At 31.6% G+C, this 20,603-nt stretch overlaps 3 protein-coding genes across 3 annotated transcripts; 1 reads left to right on the top strand and 2 right to left on the bottom strand.

Annotated features, from left to right (window-relative positions):
- Positions 1–614: 614 nt before the first annotated feature.
- Positions 615–7,576, bottom strand: LOC102594067 (transmembrane protein 87B-like). The gene is made up of 5 exons (XM_006362286.2): positions 7,236–7,576; positions 3,000–3,933; positions 2,472–2,567; positions 1,577–1,713; positions 615–968 (listed from the first exon to the last, which is right to left on the bottom strand). Exons 1-5 carry the CDS (start codon positions 7,448–7,450, stop codon positions 791–793), a joined length of 1,560 nt encoding a protein of 519 aa, XP_006362348.1. The 5' UTR covers positions 7,451–7,576; the 3' UTR covers positions 615–790.
- Positions 7,577–12,508: 4,932 nt separating this feature from the next.
- LOC102593750 (uncharacterized) lies at positions 12,509–14,373 on the top strand. The gene is made up of 2 exons (XM_006362285.2): positions 12,509–12,810; positions 13,575–14,373. Exons 1-2 carry the CDS (start codon positions 12,640–12,642, stop codon positions 14,082–14,084), a joined length of 681 nt encoding a protein of 226 aa, XP_006362347.1. The 5' UTR covers positions 12,509–12,639; the 3' UTR covers positions 14,085–14,373.
- A 3,409-nt stretch (positions 14,374–17,782) lies between these two features.
- On the bottom strand, positions 17,783–19,302 carry LOC107057867 (probable WRKY transcription factor 70). Its single transcript, XM_015302928.1, has 3 exons — positions 18,992–19,302; positions 18,373–18,477; positions 17,783–18,285 (listed from the first exon to the last, which is right to left on the bottom strand). The coding sequence occupies exons 1-3, from the start codon at positions 19,285–19,287 to the stop codon at positions 17,790–17,792; spliced, it is 897 nt and encodes a 298-aa protein (XP_015158414.1). The 5' UTR covers positions 19,288–19,302; the 3' UTR covers positions 17,783–17,789.
- Positions 19,303–20,603: the final 1,301 nt, after the last annotated feature.

Below are 20,603 nucleotides of genomic sequence, written 5' to 3'. Positions count from 1 at the left end.
TACCTTGTAAAATTCATTGTTACTTTATATTTGGTGAATATAAATGATAAAGTAGGAATTTATTTGATAAATACAAACAAGAACGGAGGGAGTAATATTTCTTTTTGATGATTTCATATCGCAAAACTAAACAGGCCCTAAATTTATAACCAGAAATCTCGAGTTTGAATCACTTTGAGTACAAAGTTGTTTTTGTAAGAGAGCATTTAACCTCTCAATATGAGACTTTTTCATTTGGATTTTGATTGAACTCCAATGTGATTATTGGACGCCAAATAAGGACGAACAAACACCTAACTAAGTCTATTCAAACTTGACCTCAACTTACAAGTAAATACTCCAACTTTAAGTATCTAGACACCTCAACTCATTTGCACTGCATCAATCGAATACTCCAACTTAGAAAATGATAATCTAAACATCTCCAAAATTTATGTGTCATGTTACCGTCAGATGTCCACAGGACACAGTGAAAACAAGTTTGGAGTGTTTAGTCGACGGTTGAGGTTTATAGGAGTGCACTCTCAAAGTTGGAGTACAAACTTGACAGTTAAGGCCAGTCCCACCACAGCAGAATGCTTGGATGAAGGAAAAAGAAAAGGGTCGATGGCATCTGAATATATTCAACGTAGCACACATTTCATTATGTACAAGTTTGAACTATTTCAGTCACAACATGTTTGACATCCCTATAGGCTCTAGCGCTAATTTTGTACATGTAATGCAAATGATGTAAGAGCATCATACATAAAGTACTAGCAATTACCGTTCCAGAAATGCAGGAATGACACTACTCACGCTTGTCCTCCTCAAGATCTTCTCTTTGATCAGTTACAAGATCGGTTGAAACAGATGCTTTCTTTTCTTTCCTTTCGAGCTTGGTCCCCGAGTCACTTACCCTCACTCCAGTCGTGAGAGAGATGGCTTCCTCATCATAATCATCCGCGGTCTCACCAGAATATGCATATCTAAAGTCAGCAAGCAAAAACAGTTTTAGCAGATATTTCCCGGTAACTTAGTTGCAGTACTGTACTTAAATCAACCATGAGTCGGCTATTCCTGCTACACAAGTAGGAGCTATATTGTTTCTTCACTGATGAAAAGCAAGAAAGGCTGACGAATAGAATCAGAATCTCAGTACTGGAGAAGCTCCATAAACCTATTCATTACAAACATATATTGCAAAACTAGTGACCACAGTAGTTATTATTCCTTTACACTTTTTTTCATTCATAGATTGCACTTTCTGGAAGAGTAAGCAGTGACATTTTAAATTGCCTTCATCTTTCTATTGCTCATTTTATCATCCGTGGTATGTCCCTTTTATTACCTGTCATCCCTTGGAACATTCTATGCCACAAAAGAACATTCACACATGACAATTAGAAAATACTGTTGAGTACAATATCCATTAAGAATCTTGAAAAAGTGAATAGCCCATATCAAAGGTTACCAATGATAATGACATAAACTAGATTGACTAGTGTAAATACCAACTACAAACAATTTTGTCAAACCATTTCACAGAAAGGCTAATAGAATAGAAAGAAATAAGGGCCCAGTTTACAACATGTACCTGGTTGGGTTACTGGAAGGAGCCCAGAGAATACATACTACTACCAACAACGAAAAGGCAAGCAAACTCCAGAAAGCTGGAATAATCCAGGAAATTCGCCATAGCTCACTTAATGGGTCACTTGCATTGAAGTACAGCTGAACCAGAATTAGATGAGTGAGATGAAAAGCAGCATTAATCTTGCATGCATGTCAGGCAAAAACCATTAAATGACATCACCACTGGTAATTATCTGACATCTCTTCCTCATCTTGTCAAACGTAGGATGAAAAATAATAGTGGGTTATTTCGATCTCCATTCTCTACCCACATTTACCACTTGGTATATTCCTCCCATTCTATCAACTTAATCTCACAGTATCCAAATGTTTAAACTATCAAAGATACCTATGAACAATGTGTGCGAGAGAGAGATTTAAGTGAAGCCAAAATAAGTAAAAGAACATGCATATATGTTCTCACTATAAACTATCATCACAAGTTACAAACTAGATTACCTCATATAATATACTCACCTGCCTTCTTGCTATGCAAGTTCTGTTTTCTTACCATACCCACATCTTCAACAAGTAAAAAAAATCCAAATGTCACGTACGTTCACCATAAATTTTTACCACCTTCATTTTCACCAAGAGACGCTACTCCTATGGGTATCATGGAACTTACCATCACTAATTAGAAGAGGGATCTCTTTATTGTCATTGAGTGCTCATTTCTGATCTAATATACTACTAAACTGATCAATAAGCTCTTTCCACCTAAGAGCGATTGCAGAATGCACAGACTCATACCTTCTTTCTTAACAGCAATATCAATAGGACAGGGATCTCATAGATAAGCCATATTTCATGTATTTGGACACCATTCTTGTATTCAGAACTTGAAACTACATTACCTCATAGCCAACCCAAGCAATGGAAAGCAGCACAAAAATTGCAAGGGAATTGGTAAACTTTCTATAAAGATCAAGTTTTGCCATGCTTTTCCGCATCTGCAGTTGAGAGTGACAAAATGATCAATAACTGCATGAGTAAATACACAAACTACAATAATAAGGTTAATATGTCTCATGCTAAAATTTATTAAATTATATCAAGAAGGTTGTTTACTCTCTTCTCTTCTATTATTGTTACCCTTTTCTCTTTAGCCAAGAAGTAAATTATATGTTTGCACATCAACATTATGACGAAATCAACAAATAAGGAAGAATGAATGCACACATAATATATAATTAAATATATTTAAAGAAAATATAAAAATATTATATATTTACATATTTGCAGATACATTTATACAGAGAAATTTGTGGATCCCACTAAAATTGGTTCATCTAAATGAAACCGAGTGCTAATGCACTTGCACTTTTCCACAGTTTGCTAAGATCCTATAAGCAATGGAATCATCATTTTACTCCAAAATTTACCTGTAATTTTTCCAGTGTCTTGGATAATGATGAGAATATCCACAAAATAAACGATGCATCCAAGAAAACAACAGGCAGCACCAAATATATCCTGGTTTTCCTTGAGAAGTCATTGATGCTGCCCAAATGCTCCACAAGTTCAAGTGCCTCCGTAGCAATAAAATACATAAGGGCTAACAGGAACACTTTTGAGGTTACACCACCAAGAGTAGGCCGCACGACACCATAACCCATTGAAACGACTAAAAGAAGCACACGGGACAACGTCTTTTTTACAGCAGTCATTGTAACTGCCCATATCGTAATTACCATAGGTCTGCTTCCAGTGGAATTCAGATTTGCATATTCATAATACCAGAGAGCCATTTCAGACATGCCAAGGGCAATAACAGCTGTAATCTGGTAATGTAGCTGTATGACATCCTTCCAGAACTGGACAAACCTTAGAAACCAAAATAGACCAAGTACAAGATAGGCTAAAGAAGCAAGTCCGTAGAAGGTCATCAATGGTACCATTCTCCCTGGTAAATAGCCATCTGGATTTTTCCATACTGTTCTGCCTCTGATTATTGTTCCCTTAAGTTCTGGGTCACAAAACATGTAATAAAGGTAATACATGCCAGTACTGTTTATTTCAACTGTTGTGGGAAGCATATTTGCCTCCTGATTCTTTCCTTCAAAAAACGTCTGAATACGTAGTGGCCAAAGTGGGTTGTCTTGGTTGTGCTGAATTATAACCTCTCCGACCGTGCAGAACTTCTCTTGAGCAAGTTTTGGAGTACAACACAGAGCATTAGACTTTGCAAAAGCATCTCCGATCCTTTCTCTGTCTCTGACCTCAAGAATGATAGTTTCAATCAACCCAGTTCGACTCTGCATTTCATTTTTCGCATTAGCAGACTCCCTCGTCCTCAAAAAGACAACATCTTCAAATCTGCAGTGCCGAGATCAAGTGTGAGTTAGCAATCTCAAGGTTCATAGAAGAAAATTGAAAATAAACGGACTAGAATGAATATGCTAGTTAATGAGAATCTCAAACTAAAATTACTACCCAGCTAAGAAGTAAGATCTAAAAAGGCTGTTAAAGAAATCATAAAACTTCTAGCAAATATTTTAAACAAAACAGAGTAGCTCAGTCATCACAAAAATGTGTTTCTTGAGAACAGAAGTGAAGGAAACTTAACTAAGAAAAAGATGATAGTTTCCACAATTTGTTTGAAAAAGAAAGGAACTTTTTTCTTTTTTTCTGGCTTTTTAACAGGTTTCCTACTTATCAAGTGCATCAAAAATACAGAAATACGAAATAAGCTAACTTTCCTACCTTTTTATATTTCCTTCTGAACAAAATGGGTAAGGAAAGAGATAGAGCAAGCAGCGCCAAAACAAATAGTCATAGTTTTGAAACCTTGAACTCAAAATTGCCAAGTTCAGTTTACATTCAATACCGCTAAAGCAGCAAGCCAGCCAACTGTTTATATCAAGCACATGCATAGTCAAGCAACCGATACTTGTTCATGTATGCTTGTGTGATGATCCACACAAAATTCATACTAGCAGCAGAGATCTAAAGCTGAGTGTATGAAATAAAACACACTAACTTCACTGTTAAGGACTCTAGAGTAGAAGCAATGATAATAATGCCAAAGTAATTTATGACAAGCTTCAAACGAAAAATAACAAAAGTTCCAACTCGTCTCAGCCCCATTATACTATTATTTTGAAGTTTCTTTGAGCTTTTACCATTAGCTAACAGAACTTATGCCACAAATCAAAACCCAAAAAGAAAAGGAGGGTGTGGGTGGGGGTAAAATAAAGGGGAAATGGCACTTGCTAACAAACCAAGTCAATCCCGATTTCACCAATCGCCAAAAACAGAACAAAAGGATATGAAACATCTGGCTCCTTTGTGTACCATCCACAATTAGAAGCTTCCTACAGTGGGACTCTTTCCTTTTAAACACACAAAATGTGAACCAACTCCCATCAAGTTTTTAATTTATTTCAGGAGAGGATTCTAATCATCTTTTGTTGCATTGCAGGGACTTACAACCATGGACTGTTGCATTCCCATTGTTGAATATCCTTGGGTGCTACCAAGGCCAGTGGATGAAGCAACTACGAGTTGGAGATTGGAGAGGACCGGCAAATGGAAGGCAACGTGGAAAACGTCACCACCTTGCCTCTTTTGGAGTATAAGGAACGAACATAATAGAAGATTGCTTCATAATACTGAAAATGATATAAGAATTAAAGAAACCTTTTTATTTTACTTGTATGTTTGGTTTCAGGAGAAAATGCCATGTTGTGTTAATAGTTGATCAAATATGGTGCAAGACAATGTATGACTCAAGCAGAGTCACAGACACATCTTGTACTTTTTTTTCGATACCTACTGGTGTCTATTAATGAAACTTCCTTTTTTGAGAAATTATTAATGGAGCTTTTTGACATTATTAAAACTAGTTTTTCATTTATATTGCAGATTGACATTACATCCGTGACCCTTTCTCCAGCCTTGGAATGTTACTAGCTAAGGAGTCAAATGAAACAGCTAGGTGCAATTATCAGGTTTTGAGCATCCTACACTTCTACTTGATTACAGGTTCGCACAGCCAATTTCAGCATCGACATATCAGACAATCCACCTGAGAGTCTCTAGATTACTTGTCTGTGTTTCAAGATGGCTATTCTGGATAACCATTTAATTACAAAGACACATTAAAGCAAGAGAACAATATATGAAATGCTACTTAATTTACAAATTTCATTTCACAAAGTCAAATTTTAAGAGGAAGTTTCTTCTATTACTATTATGGATCCATAATGTACTGTACATATTGCACTAGAATCATTCTCTTCTTTATCACAATCCTCTCCTGAATGGAATAACACCAAAGATTGTTTAGAAACTGATCTAATAAGAACAACTTTTAGTCAATAAGATGGACATTTTTCTGAATGATCGTCTCTATGAAGTATATTCATGGGGTAAACACTTGAAGCTTCAGCAAGTGCACTTCTACTTATGTGAAAGGGTGGAACAGGTGTCCTTGCAAGTGATAAAACTATCAACTGTCAAACACTGAATAGGCGTTTGAACATTATTTGGTTGAGATTTGAAAAAGTAGTATTTGAAATTGAAGTGGAAAAAGGAAGTTGAAGTTGTGTTTGGACATGAAAACAGAGTTGAAGTTATGTGAGTCAAGACTTGGAACTCCTAAAACTTGTTTTTCAAACTTCAAATTCTATGTTTCGGGTTTGAAGTTGGAACAATGGGTCAGTTTGATTGACAATCTTGGAACCAAAATCTATGGCCAAAAATCAAGCAATGCTATGTCAGCATCTGCACGACATTCAAGAGAGGGGGCTAATTTGAACCACAATAGATTTCTGCACAGCTAATGCTGCTTCTACCAGATTGTTTATCAAGTTGCTGATTAGATGTCATTGATGATTCTGATTACATCAATAAGAAAGTTACTCTCTGCTATATCTCGGTACATAATCAGGTAGCACTTCTTATCCAAAAAAAAAAAAACATAATCAGGTCACACTTGGTCCAAAACTTACATAAAATTATTGGCACAGTCTAAAGAATATCTGGTCTCTGTTGCAGCATAAGAATCAACATGACTATAATAGCATTTTTAGTTTTACCATAATTTGAAAAAAAAAAAAATTAATACAAAGAGAAGATCCAAATAAATTATTAAACACAAACAAGCAAATAAATTAAAACTTAGTAAGAACTAGACGACCTGATTCAACCCAAGTAACTTTTGGGAAGGTCATTGCTTAACTTAACCCATTTACATCCACCCAAACTCAGCTCAATCTGTCCATTTGACACCCCTCAATCATCCATATGAATTCTCACTACCAATATAATCAGTATTCAACATAGATATACTAGTTTTACGCTGATCATGAGATCATCAACGTACCACAACCCTCCTCCTTCATCCGCTTGTGCAGGATTAGGACTGCCAATGTGAGCATTGAGCACCACACAGGACGGGTCACAGTAATCAAACAACTACCTTCATTTAATCTCTAATAATACTAAAACATACTGCATCTGCATGCAGACTCAAACAAGATGGTAAATATTAGGTAAAAGCATAAAGCTTGACCCATCAATCACTAATCAATCAACAAGCTGATTTCACTAAAATCGTACTAAAGCAATTTGTAAAACTGAAGGCGCGTGTGTATGAGATAGCGCGCGTGAGGTACCTGATAAACGTTTTTCCTTCAAGGGGTTTATCTGGGGAAACATTTGATGACGATTTCGAAGCATAGAGACCCTCAGTTCCTCCATGGAAGAAGAAAGCATTGGACTTTGGAATAAATTGCTCATCTTTGTACTCGTGAATTGAAGCTGACACGTTTCTGAAAAAGTTGAAAGTAAAGAAAATTAGAAGTAGTACGTCGGAAGTAACGCGTTTCATCGGTAACCTCGCCGTGATTCGCCGTGTACGGAGGAGCAAAAGGTGGTTGGTCCGGTGATAGTAGAGTTAAGTAGAAGCAGAGAAACCAAAACAGACATGGAACCTACTAGAGTCATTTAACTCCCATTTACGGCGTCGTTTCTAAGAGAACATTTGCTCTTAGTATTTGTATTTTTTTATGATGAGGAAACTTTTGCCGCAGCTCTTTGGATGCGCACATGTTAAAACGTCTATTTTTATATCATAGCTTACAAAATACATAAAAAAAGTAATCCGCACAAGATAAACTCGTTCAATGCGACGGGCTCGACCCATGCTAGTATTTATTCTACATTGTGTGAAGAATTATATTATTTTTTTAAAAAAAAATTACTACTACTTGTTAATACGGTAGATACAAAAGAGCATGAATGTTGTTAGAGCAATTTTCTGGGATTTATCATTTTTAGATAAATCTAAAAAGTTAATGAATCCATAAATTATTGAAAATTTTGGAATTAACTTATAGAAATGATTTGATCCAAAAGACTTGCATTAATTCACAAATTTGTTTTGTAATTTGGATAGAGAAAGACTTGGCTATGTGCTCTTCAAAATAATATGAATGAAAAAATAAATTTATCCATCGATTTTAATCTAAATCTAACTTGGGTAATCACTTATCCATTAATTATATTTTTGATTAATCTAAAGTCTGATTAAATATAACTCAATTTATTAATTTAACACATTTAAGAAAGACAGAGTAAATCGATTGATATGGTTCTATTTCTTAAAGAATCGCATATTATCACACAATTACATCACATTGAACGAAACCAAAATAATAATTAAGATTTTAAGAACCAAAGATAAAAATAAGATTATGTTTAAGAATTTTGATCTTTTTTGAAGAAAAAAAAGACACTTAATTTATTATGATTTAGATATTTACACTTATTAAGTGAATTTTTTAATAATAATAAATACAATTATTAACCATTCAAATTTGTCAAAGACTTGTCGATTCAACTAAGAAAAAAGAATCCAACAATTTATTACTTCTAATAAAGTTCAAGACAATTAAAATCATAAAAAAGGTATAACATCAAATTTCTAAAAATGTGATCGTCACAATCCAACTAAAGGAAATTTTTTACAATGGCAGAGGCACAACCAACAATAGTTGGGTGACCCTTCATTAATTAGTTGACACTTGAATAATTGATCCACTTCTTTATCTTTTTACCATCTCTCTCCTACTCACCTCTCGTTTCTTTCATTTATTTTACTCCTAATTAATATCTAATTCTCAAAACATTAATAAATAATTAATACATTTGATAAAAAAAATATCGATAAATACATTTTCTGTTAAAATAACTTAAACATTTATAAAATTATTAACATTAAAAATAAACTTATTTTTCAATATATTTAATAGAATCAAATTAACTCAAAATACAAACTAATTTACTTTAGCATATAAATTGATTTGATAAGATTATTTTTGTTTTGATTTTTGATCTTATTTTGAAATTGCACATACTTTTTCTTTCACCATAACTATATTTAAATATAAGAATGACAACGGGATAGAACAGGACAGGGAGTGACGGACTCATAAACGTTTTTAAAAAATTTATACAGGTGAGGCGGGTCACAAAACAAAATTTAAGTCTTCTGAATTAAAACTTACAATGCTTAATTTATTTTCAAGAATCAATCGGTTCCATATACTTTTAAACTAACTAATCATTATATTATAATAATAATAATAACAATAATAATAATAATAATATCATTCAGCCTTAATATTATTAGAATTCATTTTTCGTGTCTTTACATACATTCAGTTATAATATATATTTCCCAACATTTTTCTATTAAGTATTTAAAAAAATTATATAAATTAAGAAAAATAACGGATACTCTCTGTTAAGAGAATGACTATAAATATATGAACTAAAAACAGAATTAAAATAACAATGACTATAAATATATGAACTAAAACAGAATTTAAAAAAATTATGGAAAACTAAATTTGAATTAATTTGTTTTTTAGATGCTTGTAATTGAGAAAATACTAAATATTTTTTAGTTAATTTAATATTATTAAAAATATTGAATGATATGAGTATTTTAAATACTCAGTCCTAAAAACGTTTTTGGTTATTGTGATAAAAAAATGTTTATTAATTTTTTTATTCAATATATCAACATCTTAAAAAAATGAAGTAAAAAATATTTATTAGGAGTAGGAAAATAAGAAAATGAAAGAAAAGAGAAGTAAGTAGAAAAGAGACGATAAAAAGGTAAAGAAGTGGACCCATTATCCAAGTGTCAACTAATTAATGGAGGATCATCCAACTATTGTTGGTTATGCCTCCACCATTGTAAATTTTTTCCAACTAAAGAGTTTCATAAATAAATGTTACTCCCACTTTTGCTACCTAGCTAGACTCTTTGGCTAGTTTAAGCTATGATTTGATTTATAACATTAAAGTAAGGGGAAAAAAAAAGTAGGAGAAAGAATAACTCAGAAAATAATTTATATTCTATTTTGTGATTTTCTCCCTCTCCCCTTTAGAGACTAGCATGCAAGTTAGAATTAATGGAGAATGGAATGTGAATAACGAATATCGAATTACAAAAAAAGAGAGAAACTACTCCTTTAACTTAAAACAATACACTTTTACGTTTAGAGAACAAAACAAGGTGGTAGATGTGTTGGACCTTTTTCTAGCTTTATCTTCGTTTAGTAATTATTTAGGTACCAATCCATCTACTTTATACTAGTCAAGTTATGCAATAAACTTTCTTGGTAGAAATAAATCTTTCTGACCAAAAAAACCTTTTATTCGGGAAACATATCAATATATATAATTGGATCAAACGTATTTACTAATAGGATCGAAATATATATAATTTATATACGGATTAAGTATATTACATTTTAAATATATAAAGTCTATATATTTGTTGGTTATTTTATAAACTAGACCACTCTAAGACAATGAACTAAAATTATCCCAATAATTTGACACCTTTTTTGTTGGCATCATACACAAATATGCACTTTAATTTGGTTTTATCTGACATCTATGTCCTACAATTTTGAGCGTGCACAAAGAAATACTTAAACTAGTATAAAAATGAATAAATAAACACATTCATCCTACGTGACTTCCTACAAGACGATTTTGTGTCTTATATAGTGTCATGTGTATTATGCCACATGGGATGTGTATGTCTACTTGTTCAATTTTATACAAGTTTAAGTGTCTATTTGTGCATATCCAAAATTGGAGGGCGTAGATGTTAGCTGAAACCAAATTAAAAGACATTTATATATTGTGTCTTTCTTGTTTGTTGCCTTCTTGATGGAGCCTTTACCCCTCTACTTTTTCACTTGGGGAAAACTCGCCATTTTACCATATTATTTCTCTAATCTATATTGACAATTTTTTCACCATGAAACTATATATATACACACCCTTCTCTCACTAGCTTCCAATATTGGAGCTAAAGTAATTATATACTACCTAGCAATTAAATCCTAGGTGCCACCTTTAAAGTATGTCAATGGAACTTTTTTTTTGTTTTGTTTTTAAAGAAAGTATCAATGATCTAATGTCATAATTCTTGGAACTTCTTTTACGTGCTAATTATAAGAAGTTCATACTTTCTATCATGCAAATTAAAGTACATAATTGTATATGTATATTACTTTAATTGTATCTTGCGGTAAGGGTAAAAAAGGAAAGAAAAAGAGAAAAGTAGAACAATATGACCACTAATTTCTATAGTGGAGTATTAATTTATAAAATGTATTATGTTGTATTAATGCTTCTATATTATTGTATTGTTTTGATGAATTATATTATTTCCTATTGATATTGATGGATAGTGTCACACAGTGATATAAAGAATAAATTTATAATATTACAAAAAGTACATGATAAAATTATTATTAAAAAAAGTTAAGGATAGTTAAATGATAAAAAATAATAATTGAATAATAAGTAAGCAAGATGAAGGGGGGAAAGGTAATCACATGCTGAATTAATTGTTACATAAAAAATGATACTTTTTATAATTACATAATTAATACAGTGAATTTTAAAATAGATATAATAAAACTAAAGTAAATAATTAAAACCCTCCAAATAAGTTGTTAAGTAGTAATTTGTGTGACCATAATATCAAAAAGTTTAATAAAAAAGATAGGTAAGACACACATATTGTTCACCTAATTAATTATGTTTCAGTACTTCCCTTTTCTTTTACGACTTAATTAAGTATGCATGCGTGAGAATTGTTTGATCTGGATTTGTAACGTTTGCTTGTTTTACTATCACGTTAAATTATATGATCATTATATATAATTTTTTTAATTAAATTAAATATTTATTTACATAATTGTTTCCATGTTTTTTTTTTCATTAATCAAACTAGATCGGACATGATATTGCCAAAGATAAAACTCTTAGGGTGTGTTAGATATGGTGAAAAGATTTTTCATGTTTAGTTGGTCCAATGTTTCAAAAAAATATTTTTTTTAAAATGAGTTCCTTACAAAAATTTTAAAAAGGGACTTCTAACCAAAAAAAAAAAAACAAATTTTATAAGTAGCCTTTTGCTGAACTCCTCCCTTCCGGCTTCCACGCCCTCAACCCTCACCCTCGTCTCATTTCTTCAATCCTACTCCCACCCCTCTCGCCCACATCTGCCCCCTCCAACAGAGTCACCTTGTGCTAAGGGTTAAGATTTTAAATTTACGTATTTTTTTTTTTTTTTTATATTTTGATATTTCTCAATGCAATTTCTGACTCCGTCATTATACCAACAAACACTCCCACTTTATCACACTCCATTTGTTATTTTATTATCCTCCCATCATAATTTTTATTTTATATATATATATATATATTGTCAATTGTGTGTATTTCCACTATAGACATCCCCACCTAAATTTTGGCGAAAGTTGGAAATAGTGCATATATAATTGGTCCCCTTTTAAAAATTTTTTGCTAGTTGCTAATGACGTATAACTCCACTTATCTCAACACATCCCATCCATCTTTCTACAAGCAAATTAAAGATAAATATACTATCCCCTTGTGTTGAGACCAATCTCAAATACTCAAAAGTAATAAAAACACCAAACAAATTACTAAGACTCTCTCTATATTAGAGAAATTGAATTCATGGCTAGTGATGCCATTAATTACTTGGACACCATATTAGTCCCTTTGAGTCTTTTCATTACAATTGGTTATCATGCCTATCTTTGGCATTACTTGAAGCATAAGCCTTCTCACACCACTATTGGTATGAACATGCTCAAGAGGAGATCTTGGCTGCGTGAGCTCAATCAAGCAAGTTATTCTTCCCTTTCATTCTTTTGTTTTAAATTTCTATAAATTAAATATTTATGAAAATTCTAATCAGGAGTCGAGTCAGGATTTTTAGTTTATGATGCTCTTGATCATAATTTTGTTTGACTTAGAGAACTTTGGATAGATTATTCGTACCTATTAACTGATTCTTTAAATAAATATAGGATTTGAGTTAAAGTTACTGAATTCTACTAAACTCATAATTACCATCGTGATTACGCCTGATTCTAATCAAAGTCGGAGTCACGATATTTTGTTTATTGGTTCTTGATCACAATAATTTCTTTTGCATATTAGGCTCTGGATAGATTGTTCATTATTTATACATACATATTAAATGAATTTTTAACTTGAATAAAATATTTGAGCTAAAGTTACTTGGTTTCATTAAACTCGTACTTCGTGGCTACACCATGATTCAATCAGAGGCAGGGTCATGATTTTTCGTTTATTAGGTCTTGGTTCACAAATCCTTTAGTTGAGTGAGTGTTGGATAAATTATTCGTACATAATTTACATGAATTTTTAATGTGAATATAAAATTTGAGTCAAAGATACTGAATGTTACCAAACTTGTAATTACTATTGTAGCTCCACCCCTGATTCGAATGAACAAACACAGATCTAGGGGTTACTATGGGTTTGATAACTATTAATATAATGTATTTTGAATTCATTGACTCTAGATGTTGAGTTTGCGTTTGAATAACGTTTTTCTTTTTCTTTTTTTGTATGTGTGATAGGGAAGTGAAAAGAAAGGCACATTGGCTGTACAAAGTTTACGAAATGCATTAATGGAGACAATACTAACAGCTACAATCACAATTCTCATAACATTAGCAATGGCAGCTTTAACAAACAATACATTAAAAGTGAGCAACTTATTTACTAGTGCTTTCTTTGGGTCACAAACAGGGAAAACAATTGTACTAAAATATGGATCAGCAACAATTTTCTTGGTGGCTAGCTTCTTGTGTAGCTCAATGGCACTTGGTTTCTTAATAGATGCTAATTTCTTGGTTAATGCCTTAGGGGAATTCTCTATAAATCCAAGACATACAGAGACCATATTTGAAAGAGGATTTACATTGGCTTTTGTTGGTGACAGAGTACTCTGTATGACATTTCCTCTTTTGTTTTGGATGTTTGGTCCTGTTCCTGTGGTTGTGTCTTCATTAGCATTGGTTTGGGGTCTACGCGAGCGCGATTTTGCTGGAAATTTGTCAAGAACTATGAATAAGACCTGTACTTAGCTTGAGGGGGTTGTTGAAACATAGATTGAAATAATTATGTAATGTTAGTGTATGAAAGTTAAACTCGAGTTAGAATAAGCTAAGTGAAATATTGTGTGAACTATTGGGATTAGGGTGGGGTTTATGATGCATCTTGTACTTGAAGGGGAAAATAACTATATATAGTAGTGTATGTTGATCTTCATGATCTAATATTGGTTTGTTGAACCATAGTTTGAAATAATTATGTATTGTCAGTGTATGAAAGTTAAACTTGTGTTAAAATAAGTTAAGTGAAGTATTGTGTGAATTTGTGGAGTTAGGGTTGGGATGGGGGTTATGCATCTTGTGTTAATTTTTTTGAGTTCTAAGCTTGAAAGTTTGCAATCATAATGTATATTAAGTAATAAAGATAGATTAATGTAACAAGGAAAGCTAGTTTAGATTTAAATTTCCTTGGTAACAAAGTAATAGCTACTCCCTCTAATCATTTTACTTGTCATATATTTTATTTACACGAATTCTTAAGAAGCTCTATATTTGAGCTATCATATTCTTATTTATTATTTCCTTTAATTTCTTTAACAAAGTGAATTATTGGGGTATGACACATTCCTTAAGAAAGATATTTAAGGATAAAAAATAAAGTATACTTTCCATTATTACTTTTTTGATTATATATATCCAAACTATTCTCAGAAAAATGTAAAATAGTTAAGAACCTCGTTTAATGAAGGATAAATATAAAAAAAAGTTCCAAACAACTCTATTGAACTTTGAACAATTCACTTATTTTGAACTATGAAAAAAGTCTCAACAATTCACTTAATATGAAATAGAGGGAGTATCTTTATTCATTTAATATGTTATTCTCTTTGCAGTAAAAAAAAAAGGAGTTAATCTAAGCAACCATAATATTAAAGTATCTATATGTTCTTTTCACTTAAGTTTTTGTGCTAATTACTCTATGTTTATGATTTTCAAGAATAATTATTAGGTATAACGTATAAGTATCCCTAGATCATGATCGAAAATCTCAGAAACACATCTTAATTAAACTAAGGTTCTATACCCCCTAAATCTTTTATTTTTATAATTTTGTACACCTTTTTGACTTACGTGGCATCCAAATATCTCCCACACGCCTTAATTGTGGTGTCACGGGATGTGCCACATAAGCCAAAAGGTGTACAAAATTACCAAAAAAATGAGTTCAGGAGAGTAATAGGACCTTAGTTTAGTTAAGTTTGTCTTTGGAATTTCGGTCATAGTTTAGGTGGGTACTTATGCCTTATCCCTAATTATTACTATTTACTAGGGGCAAAATGAGAAGAATATATTAAATTATATCTTGATTTTTCTAAAATAACAACTATTTTTGAATCATCTATTTTTAATAGGGAAAAAAGACAAATATACCCCTGAACTATCATAAATGGTACGTACATACCCTCCGTTATACTTTGAGATTGTCTATACCCTTAAAACTAACTGATGGACACATGGCTTCATCTCAACAATTTACCCACTTTTAGGCTGTGTATACCCTTAAAACTAACTAACGGACACATGACTTCATCTCAACAATTTACCCGAATTTATTTATTTATTTACCCAAAAATCCACCCATCTTTCTTAATTTACCCACCCATGACCCAAATTACAACACCATGGCATTTAAAATTAAAATAAAAAGCAAAGAACCCTCCTCCATTAAAACATAACCCAAAACCTTTTAAATCAAACAAAAGACAAAATTGTTCTTCAATACATCTTCATTTGCAACTCTTTTTCAAATCTCATTAAAACAAAGACACAGTAGCATGTGCTTTCGTTGAAAAACAAGAGATCAATTTTAATTTGTTGTTCAAATCGATTTGTTGTTGAATGGGGTTGGAAATACTACCACCATTGATAGACAAAACTTCAAATTTAAAAGTGGGTCTTCAATAGAATCAAAAATTTCGAATTTAAATTGATTTGTTGTTGTTGAAAGGGATTGAAAATACTATCACCATTGATGGACAAAACTTCAAGAAAAGTGGTTTGCAATCAAATAAGAAAATTTGAACTTAAATTGATTAGTTGTTGTTGAAACGGGTTAAATATACTATCACCATTGATGGATAAAACTTCAAGCTTTAAATTGGGTTTGCAATTGAATCAAAAAATTTGAGCTCAAATTGATTTGTTATGGTTAAAAGGGTTCAAAAATATTCTTGAAATAGATTTTGATGAATCACCATATTTTTGTGATTGTTGTTGGAAAGCTTTTGATTTTAATTTTGCACAAGGTTAAAAATATTCTTACAATCTATTTGTGTTGTTGAAAGGGGTTGATTCATTGTTGTTGTTTGAAACTTTACAAAGGATGCATTGGGTTTATTATAGATGAAGATTTGGTTATTTGGTTGTGGGTCAGGTGGATCTTCTAATTTTAGGTAAATAAATAAATAAAATTGAGTAAATGGTTGAGATGAAGCCACGTGTCCGTCCGTTAGTTTTAAGGGTATACACAATCCAAAAGTGTAACGGTAAGGGTATATACAACCTTAAAGTATAACGGAGGGTATTAACATACCATTTGTAATAGTTCGGAGGTATATTTGTCTTTTTTCCCTTTTTAATAAGAACGACAAGTAAAATGATCTAAAGGAATACAATTTATGATATTAGTTATTACTATTAATTACTCATATAAGATATAACCTAGATATAGCTTGTGTTTAGTACGAATGGAAATATTTTGAAGAAAATTGTCACAACACAAAATTTCATTAGGCTGTGAGGAGTGAATTTGCTGTAGTAGATGAAATGCAATTTATAAGTCTTAAATTATGAAGGAGTGAATTTGCTACGGTAGTAATTACATTTATGATAAGACCAAAGTCATTAAAGAATGGATTTGATACATTGATAATGGCCCACATGGACATCCAATTTATTTTACAAACATTTTAAAGTTTGTTACAATAAAATCTAAAATATTATGATTTGAGGAGATTATTAATTTTTTTGAATTTTAGGATAACCCACAACACACGGGATGTAAATCGCATTAGGCAAGTTTTATGCGATAGGTTCGATTCAAAAGGCATAAGGGGGATCTATTCCGAGTTATCCAAATGGATGACCACCCTCCAAACCAATTGAGTCATCCTGAAGGACAATTCAGTATTTTAATTAAGCCACTAAATGCACTATATATGTCTCACATATAATTTTTTATTACTTAATTAAGGTAGATTTATTAATAATTTCATTTAAAATTATAAAAATTATTAGTTTGGTGTGAACGTTATGTGTGCAAAAGATTCTCCAATCTGAAATTATTAATTACACATTGCAGATAACGTTTATTATATGTTGTCACCTTAATATTGTCATCATATATACATGTACTGCCTGCCAAGAATAATGTCAACTTCTGTTTAGCATTAATTAATTGATTGTTATTTAATTAGCCATTATTAGTGCAAGTTGTATACTTTCTCCATCCATTTATTAAATCTTAGGAAAATAAATAAATTTCAAAGGTTGACCATTTACCAACGTTTGCAATATATACATATGAAATGGAGATGTGTTCTTCTAATAAAAAAATCGTTTTTGTGAAGTGCATTGCGCGTGTATTTGATGTTAATAAGTAAAATTTGTTCAAAATTGCATCAACATAATATTAGATAAATTGAGTACATAAGATTTTTTCGCAAAAAAACCAATTGGTCAAAAGTTAAAAGGAATTAAATCTTCAAAATCAACAGAGTCCAGCATCATCTCCATCTCCAAACTACAATTAGTAGTACAAGAAGAGTTGTTGGCCCTATGATCAGACAACCCTGATGACAATGCTGCTCTAATCGGACCATCATCAGACGGTTGAAAATAACCAAACCTGCTTGATGATTGACTTTGGTCAACATTAGGGTAGAATAAATTCGGAGAGATCTCCTCTTTAGTAGGTTCTTGTTTATAAGTTGAATGAAATGAGTGAACATAAGGTTGGTAATAATTATTTGTGTTGGAATTGAAACTCAATAACATTGAAGAATCCTCATTTGTTGAAGATTCAAAGAGTATTTGGGAAATTGATGGATAAATTTTGCATGTGTGATGACCTTGGTATGTGATACTAAACCTTGATGGATTTTCTTGAATTTTTTGCACTTGTTTAGTTGCTTCACATCCTTGATCAAATTTATAAGTACATCTATAATAATTCCTGCATACATCAATCAATTATAAATAGGTGTCAATCACACTTTTAATGTATTTATTGAAAAAAAATTATGAAAAAAATAAATTAAACCTTGGATGTGAAGAATTGAGGATTTCTTTTTGGCCATATTTTCTCCAAACATGGCCATCATCCACCAAAGTTGAAACTTCTTTTATGGTTGTAGCTGAAATTTTTCTGTACAAAATATTAGTAAAAGTTTGTGATATATACCATTTTTACTAATGCTAATTATTAATACTCCCTCCTTCACACAATTTTAGGTGAAATAGTTTGAATCAACATGGAATTTAAGAAACAATAATGAAGATTATTGAAAAGTGTGATCTAAACCATGTCGTAACATATGTGAGATTGTAAACTTTTGAAACTTTCGTAACATTTGTGTTATTATAAAAGTTTCTCATTTATGGTAAAATCTGAAGTATAAAATTGATTTTATACAAATTTAGGAGCACATCATCACTGTTAGAAAAAAATGGATATTTTTATTTAGACCAGTTCGCACGCATCTCGATTAGTTCCACAAGGTAATAAAGTATCAAGTAAGTCTGTCCACCAAGCTCAATGGTTGACGGGAAAAACCATGGATTTTCGGACGAAAACGCCATTGAAATTGAGGGGGGGAGGGTCAAAGGAGTGAAGTAATGGTAATAGTATTAGCTACATCACAAACAATATTGATTCTCACCTTCTCTTGTTGCATCTTTCTTGATTGACATCTTTTAGTGATGAAGTCTTGCAACTACCAATTGAGTAGTTCGAACTTAGACAAGATGAAATTGAGGATTTCTCACGAGGTGAAACTTGAGAAAATTGATGCAACTCAACACCGGAGCTTAATATTGAGAGTGTCTTGGAAAAAGAAGTCATAATTTTCCCCACCAAATCCTCAGCCAACATAATATTATTATGTTTCTTGATCAAATCTCTTAGCTCATTTGTGAATTTCTTACCACAATTCAACTCTTCTATTAATCTTCTCATATCAACTACTGAGGAATTAATTATCTCCATACTATATGCTTGAAATATTATAAATGTATGTGTGTATATATAACAAGAAGTCAACAAGTGTGAGGGCCTTTTTTTAAAAAAAAATTCATGTCCCCCTGCCCTTTTCAAATTAAGTTGATTTCATTAGGAGCGGATTAAGGTAGGGTCAAGGGGTTCATTCAAATTTGAAAATTATTTTTTATGTATACATGATAGATGTTGAGCTGTCTTTAGCTTTTTCGTATGTATACTTCTCCATACTTTGGACTCCATATAAGTAAGAATTCTGAGTTTGTCACTGAGTTTCTTTGATACAAAAATAAAAAAAGTTTACTATACAATTTAACTACCCTTAATTATGATTTCAAAAAGTTACTCCATGATCAATGACCAAATAAAAATAATTAAAGTGGCCATGTTATGGTTAATTAAGGAGCGCTAAATTAGTGACGTTTGTAATATGTTGTCACCCTAATATCGTCATCCACGTGCCAAAGAATTAATTTAATTAAACGGTAGTTAGTTGCTGTTTAATTTGTTTAAATGTAGATAATATTTTTTTCTACTAATTAATAGTAATGGTTTAGTCAAAAGTGCAAGTTGTTGGGGTTAGGATATTTTAATCTCATTAACGAACATTTTGGTGGACATTTTTGGATAGTTTATAGTTGCTAGAAGTTGAAATAAAATTAGGAAACGTCAAAGAAAATTAAAAACTTGTTCTTTCAGCGTTAAAATTTTATGCACTACGGATATTTCTACTAATTCACTACTATCTTTTCTATAACACATGACTGATACACCTTATATGTATTTGTTTTTGTCTTAATCATAACAATTTTATTAGATGGATATATTTAGCTAAATATTCATTATTACCTAGAAAAATATAATAATAACATATAACTTACAAATTATTTGAATGTGAACGTACGCATATTAGTTATAACATATATGATATACCATATAGGTAGCAATTCTAAAGAATCCATTAAAAATAATTTTGTTTAAAATCTTCCTTCTTTTATTTGTGTGTGAAGGATCGAATCTCATTCTCATTCTCTTTCTCTTTCTCTTTTCCTTTCCCCCATGTCCCTCTCGCCCCCCACCCCACATACCCTAAATACATCAAATAAAAGGGGTGGGGTGGGGATGGGTGGGGGAGGTCATAATCATATTTAAATCACTTTCAGTGTTCACACATGAAAATTAATGTCAAAATTATGTTGACTTTATTATGTTAAGCTTTTGACATGGTTGAGTGAAAAGAAATTAAGTTGATCATCAATTATCATCAGTGTTCAGAC

The sequence above is a fragment of the Solanum tuberosum genome, unplaced genomic scaffold (genome assembly GCF_000226075.1).
Source record: "Solanum tuberosum cultivar DM 1-3 516 R44 unplaced genomic scaffold, SolTub_3.0 scf00385, whole genome shotgun sequence".
Lineage (NCBI taxonomy): Eukaryota > Viridiplantae > Streptophyta > Magnoliopsida > Solanales > Solanaceae > Solanum > Solanum tuberosum.
Note: the sequence above shows the minus strand (reverse complement) of the source record. Positions and strands in the feature narration are given on the sequence as shown.